Source organism: Eurypyga helias, unplaced genomic scaffold (genome assembly GCF_000690775.1).
Source record: "Eurypyga helias isolate BGI_N326 unplaced genomic scaffold, ASM69077v1 scaffold41066, whole genome shotgun sequence".
NCBI classification, from domain to species: Eukaryota; Metazoa; Chordata; class Aves; order Eurypygiformes; family Eurypygidae; genus Eurypyga; species Eurypyga helias.
In genome coordinates this window covers 6,307-12,605 of record NW_010259243.1, presented here as the reverse complement: position 1 = coordinate 12,605, position 6,299 = coordinate 6,307, and the positions used below count along the sequence as shown (strand labels likewise).

The 6,299-nt window shown below is 44.3% G+C and overlaps 1 protein-coding gene across 1 annotated transcript in view; it reads left to right on the top strand.

The window, feature by feature from the left end:
* TEF (thyrotrophic embryonic factor) overlaps nt 1-3,640 on the top strand; it is a gene marked incomplete at its 5' end in the record, with an annotated part of 5,419 nt that extends 1,779 nt beyond the window's left edge. Inside the window, 3 exons of the mRNA XM_010154621.1 lie at nt 37-257; nt 889-1,100; nt 3,021-3,640. Coding sequence (XP_010152923.1) covers nt 37-257; nt 889-1,100; nt 3,021-3,042 — 455 coding nt within the window. The remainder of the gene's footprint in view (nt 1-36; nt 258-888; nt 1,101-3,020) is intronic.
* Between the last annotated feature and the right edge of the window lie 2,659 nt (nt 3,641-6,299).

The following is a 6,299-nucleotide window of genomic DNA, read 5'->3' as shown; positions in this document are numbered from 1 at the left end:
TGCTGAATGTATTGTAACTTTTCCTGTTGTTGCCAGAGTCCCCACCACAAAACGAGAGAAATACTCCCAGCCCCATTGATCCCGACTGCGTAGAAGTTGAGGTGAATTTTAACCCTGACCCTGCCGATTTAGTGCTGTCCAGTGTGCCTGGCGGTGAGCTCTTCAACCCTCGCAAGCACAAGTTCACTGAAGAGGACCTGAAACCACAACCAATGATTAAAAAAGCCAAGAAGGTTTTTGTCCCAGATGAACAAAAGGTAACAGATTTATTGCTGCAAACTTTTCTAGGCCTTGATCAAAGTTTCTGACTTGTCGTCCAAGCGTTTTGCCTTAGAAAGCTGATGTGCTGTACCTATGCGGTTGGGCAGAAGCACTGCCAAGAATAACATCGGCAAGTCAACTGCTGCTCTTGCTGGTTTGGTGTCATGAGGTAATTACTGGGCAGGAGCAACTTCTCATGCTGTAGACAGGAATTAGAACTATCAAGCCACGTCTTCATCTGCGCTTTGGAAAGCTGTTGGATATGTTTGCCCAGCACAATGTCTGATCTGGCTTTAAGCAGCCCAGACAACAGGGCAGATTTGTTTTCAGTGGAAGGTCATTCCGCAGTTGGAATGAAGTAAAGGGTGCTTTTCAGTTGGACAGCTTCTCGGTAGCCAGGTCTCTTGATCTCTAGTTCTAGCAGTGCACTCGGTTTATCCTGAAAGACAACTCTGTAAGGATGAAATCTTACAGAACTGCCTTGCCTGTGTTTTGGTACCTGAGCCCCGCAAACAGTGAGGGAGATTCTTCAACACAGCAGTTAGCGTGAATGTCAGCATACAGCAGAGGTGTCTGTTTGTACAGCTGTCAGGTGGGCATCTAGGTGTTTTCTTTTTTTTGCTACAGGATGAAAAATACTGGACAAGGCGGAAGAAGAACAACGTGGCAGCAAAGCGTTCCCGTGATGCTCGGCGGTTAAAGGAGAATCAGATCACGATTCGTGCAGCCTTTCTTGAGAAAGAGAATACGGCCCTGAGGACGGAGGTTGCAGAGCTGCGCAAGGAAGTGGGACGATGCAAGAACATTGTTTCTAAATACGAGACCAGATACGGACCCTTGTAAGCACACCCCTTTTCCTTGTTAGGGCTCCTTGTTTTAGCCTCTTAGACTTCTCTGCTTCTGTAGAGACTCCCAGAGATAAAGGTGTGGAGGCTTTGCCGTTTTGCATCTACACAAAAAAAACCCAAACCCCAAATCATGTTTCTGTTGGCACAACTTGTTCAGGCCCTTTCCTGATCATTGTGTTGCCCAAAAATCTTAGTGTCCCTATTTACAGCGTTTTGGTTTTAGCACCGATAGACCGTTTTCTGATGTCAGACAATAGAACAGACTCACCTGTCTGGAGGAGTAGATGTGGATCCCTCCTGACTCGACAGGGCCTTTGCTGTCTGTTCTAATCTCCATTTTAAGTGGAGAAAGAGCCTAGGAGACTCTCCTTGTCCTTTTTTTTTTTTTTTCTTTCCCCCTTTTTAAACTCCCGCTCTTTTCTCCCTCTCCATGACCCCCCCCCTCAGTCAAACTGTAAACCACAGTTTTAAGATGTAAGTAGATGCTGCTGGGCAGCATCAAGAGATCATCTCCTCTCCCATTCAGAGGCACTAGAAGGTACCTATTGTCTAGAACTCTGTTCCTGTTGAGGAATAGGGGAAACTTTAGGACAGGAAGACAGGAAAATACTCAATCTCTTGTAAAGACTGAGATATCTTGAGGTTAGTGCACCAGTGTTATGCAGACCAGAGTGCAGTGTTGCTAAAAATACTGCTGAAACATCTTGGTAGGTTCTAATCCTGGATAACTTCTAGAAACCAAGGAGAGAGAACAGTAGGGCCTCTCTCGCTTGGCAGATATGGACAAATAATTTGCTGTGGGTTTTAGGCTGTATTTCTTTCACCACCCCTCCTCTCTTCTTTAGAGGGACTTCCCTCTTGAACTGCTGATAAAGCAGCATGCTAGACTTAACTGAGAAGTAAGGGAGGTTTAGACAAAGAGGTCTGGCTCGTTAAGCTGAACCTTGAGGCCCGTCTGTTAAGGAATTGCCAGTACCTTGTGCTTTGGAAGAAGGTTTTGCCTTTTTTTTTCCTTAGAGACAGACAAATAAGCCACTCTTACTTTACTGCACCTTACCTATTGTCTAGGAGGGAGAGTTTTGGTCCTTTGTCTCGTGAACACTCTTACAGAACACGCTACACCCACTCTAAACGTGAAGAGTTTACCTCACTATCTCCTGTGTAGCAGCATATCTGGTCTCTCCATGCCTGCTGGTTCTCTCTCCAGCATGTTTCCTGTTATAAAATTAGCACACAAGACTTGCCCTCTTGGAAGTAATCCATTCTCAGCACCGAGCGCTGCTTCAACAGTAGGTGGTGTTAAAAGAAAAATATGTTTTGTGTGATGTTGGGACCTTCTGCATGACCTACAGCTGCAAGAACCAGAAGCTTTCACAGAAGTGTATGTCTAGAAGTCCTCTTTATAAGAGAAGCTATCTTATGAGATAGCGGCTGTGTCAGAACTCTTAGGCTACGATTCCTGGGCTAATATTTTATGTTAGGGAGTAAATGTGGGATAGATGATGTTTAGGCTAGTTGCCAGCTCCCCTACTGAAATCTGAAAAGTATATAAAAAGGCATTGGGGTTTCTTTTCTATACGAAAGACTTCTTGCCTAGCGTGTCTTTTAAAAAGACGTGGAAATGGGTATGAGTGTAGACCAATTGTGCGTTGAGTTCATGTGGAAGTGGAGAAGCAGGCTAATCCAGAACGCTTGAAGTAAATGTATGCTTGGAACTATATCCCCCTCGGTTACGCTCTTAATTTGACTAGAGTGGCTCTTCATGCAGCGTTGGTCTAATTTCTTTGAAAAGTACTAAAAATTGTCACCCTTGCGGCAGGGGTTTTTCTTTCACAGGGTGGTATGTGGTGGTGATGGTGGGAAGTATGTTATAAATAAATTGTCACACTTAACACTCTGCTTTGTTTAAAGTGACTTATCTGATTCCGAGTGATGCAACTTTAAAGACTTGTAAAAACAAAGAAACTAAAAAGCACACATGAATCGCCAGTCTTCAGAGTGAGCAGTGAAATCTGTGAGGTGTCCCAACACAAACAACTGATGATGACCCTGCCTGCCTGCTTGCCTGCAAGTACCCCATCTGAACTACCCGGAGCTGGGCACAACGAAAAGTGCCAAGTCTCCTTAATTCTGTATATGGCTTTCTTGTCTTTCTCACTGTAACTATGAACTACTACAATAAGCTTACTTCTTGGGGTTTTGTCAAGACACTCAAAGTTCGTGTCTCAAAGTCTGTTGACAGCCTGTGTGAATAGTGACTCTCTGTTTTGGCACTCAAGTGGAAGAAAATAGGGAGTTTTAAATGAAAGTGTATATATTGAGAACTGCTATATTTTAAGACTCTTTTCTCCCCCCCGCCCTTCCCGCAGTAGAATGAATTTTGTTTAATACTGCAGCTCACTTCTGGTACAGCGTAGCATCTTGTGGAGTACCGTGGGCGCGGAGTTAAAGACACCAGGAAAACAGCAGTCTGTGACGTAGGAGACTTCCCGTGCAGAGAAGTACAGCAGGCGCATTGAAACAATCCCAAAGGCACGGCGGTGTGCCACGCGGAGCAGTAACAAGCCGCTCTCGGAACACCCTGCTTCTCTTGTTTTCCCGCTCCGCGGCTGTAACCCGCCTTTTCCGTTGTTTCTCTTCTGAGGCTCGCTTTCTTTTATGGCACCTTGCCGAAACAAGGTCTATTACTCCGTTAACAGTTGAGCAATCATGGGAAAAGTGCTAGTCTGAGCTGGGCATCCCCACGTCTTTTGGCAGTCTGACACTACCAAGTGAGTATTCGCTCCTGCAAAGGAGTGGCTACTAGCTGCTGGATCACAGTTTCTGCCTCTTGACTACGTGAGAACCGCGGTGGCGAAAGAGTGCTTTGCTCATCCGTTTTATAAAACGGAAACCGCCGGTCGCTTCCCACCGTTGGAATGGGCAGCTGGAGTGTCGAGACCCTTATGCTGGTGTGGGAGAGTAGCTGAAAGCCTGGACAGATTGCGGGGATGCTTACTGTGCATGGAAGATGGAGGAAGTAGGTGGAAGTTCCTTTGTAAGAGTTTCATCAGCATAACAAGAATCCACTCTTACACTGAGGAAGCTTAAGAGCTACATTTGTGTGGGAAGAAAGACAGTACTGAATTTCTGGGGAAGTAGTGCAGGTCCTTGCTTGTAGCATGAATGGAGCTCGCAAGACAGCGGTGTGTTCGTGCCTGGAGCTTGATCAACGGCATGCACCTCGAGAAAAATAATCTTGAAAGCTTTCAGAAGCACAGGTGCCAAAATTGAGGCACAGCTAGATACCAGCAAAACTTGACACTATCCCATTGAACGCCTATTTTGACTTTGCATTTACCTAAGAGACCCAACTCCTAATTTCAGAGCAGAAGGGCAAAGAGAAGGAGATGCAGAGAAGCAGCTGATGTTGTAAACTTCATTTTAAAAATAAAAGAATAATGATCTCAAACCCCAAAATTCCCAATCAGTTTTTTAAAGGTGTAACCTTTGTAAGGACCATACACTTTAATGCAGTTATTGACCTGTTAGTTGTAATGGACTGCGTTCTGAAGTCAAGAAAGTACTTTTCACTTTTTTTACTGGTTATAAAAGTATACTTATGAGTGTATTATAATAATTTGGGATTCTAAAGCTCTGATATAATTTTGGGGTGTTCAAACAGATGAACAGTTTATCTCCATGTTGCAGAAATGCCAGCATATATCTCTATCTGTATCAAGCATTGCTGATCTGGACTGTTATTTTTGGTATGTACTGGGTTTTGTTCTGTTTTGGTGATAAAGGCCAATTGTTTGGATTTAAACAATCAAAAAACCAAAACCCAAACAAAACAAACAACCCTGACAGCATGTAAATGTAGCAACTCTTTTTTTTTTTCTCCTCACTTCTAAGTTTTCAGTTAGCTTTGAATGGCTGGTTTTGAAAGTCACGTTTTCTGTTTAAATCACAAAGCTGAAGAGTATGGTAGCTGGGCGAGGAGCTGCTAGTCCTTCATTTGGGTCTTGATGTCTTACTGCTTTCGGGATCTTTTAAATTCTTACACCCTGTGTGCAGGATTTGGTTTTGCAGCTTGTTGTGCTATTTTAACAGCAGAATACTTAGTGAGAACAGCACGGGCAATTCTGTTAGCGTGATCTGTCGTATTAACAGCTTACATAGGGGGAGCCAGCAGCGAGCGTTCGTTAGAGCTTTCGTGCCGAGAAGACTGTTAGCAAACTCTTGTGCTTCCCTGTAGGACTCTGCAGGTGTGCACCTTCTGTGCTTCGTGCATCCGCGGGTTGCCAAACTGGAAGGTCGCACGTCGGGGTGAGTGCGGCTTAACTTTTGCCGTTGGAGGATTGAATGTTTTTGTTAAGAAGCAACATCTTCAGAGATAGTTGAGATGATAGTACCTATTTAAAAGAGTATAGGCATTGCCTGCACTAAATTATGTGCAATGCTGAATTCCTGTCTCAGATTTCCTTAACTCAGGAAGTTAAGCTTACTGCTTCAGAGCTCTCTCCGCCTCTCGGAATGATTAGCTGTATACCTTTGTTTCTTTGACTAGGATGACAATCCTATCCCTAGGTGGTGATAACTTGGGCATGCTTTCATTGTGGTCGTAAGACCAATATTCTTCTAGCTCAGCTTGAACATTAAAAGATGCTGAATTGCCACTGTTTGGCTCTGAAGTCCAATCTTGGAATGTGCTCTGTAGAGGCCGTAAGTGTGCCTGCTGCCAGAGTACCCCATTCCAGCCATAAAGGGACCATCTCCAAGGGGAAAGAATAAAGGGAGTGCACCTTTCAGCGTCTCTGCAGGGGATTGCCAGTAAAGGGAGCAGTTTTTGACACAGCTCTACATTCACTGGGATGTGGACTGATGCCGAATGGCCACTTCACAGTACTAATTTTGAACGTATATAAACTGCTGTTAGACTTACGGGCAGTGAGTTGTCTTACTCTACACCAGAAACAGGCTATGAGTAAATGAGGCGCAACATTTACTACAGTATTACTTTCATACAGGGTCTTCTAATCTGCACATAGTTGTATCTCCTTATAATAACACATTTCTTCTTGTTAAAAATTCCCTAGGAGCTGGATCGTTCACCTGTTGCCCAGATCTGCTCCCACTGAAGCCGGTAGCAAAGATCTCTAACTCCCACAGAAAACAAGAAGTCTTTACTCTCACGCGCTTGTTGTAAAG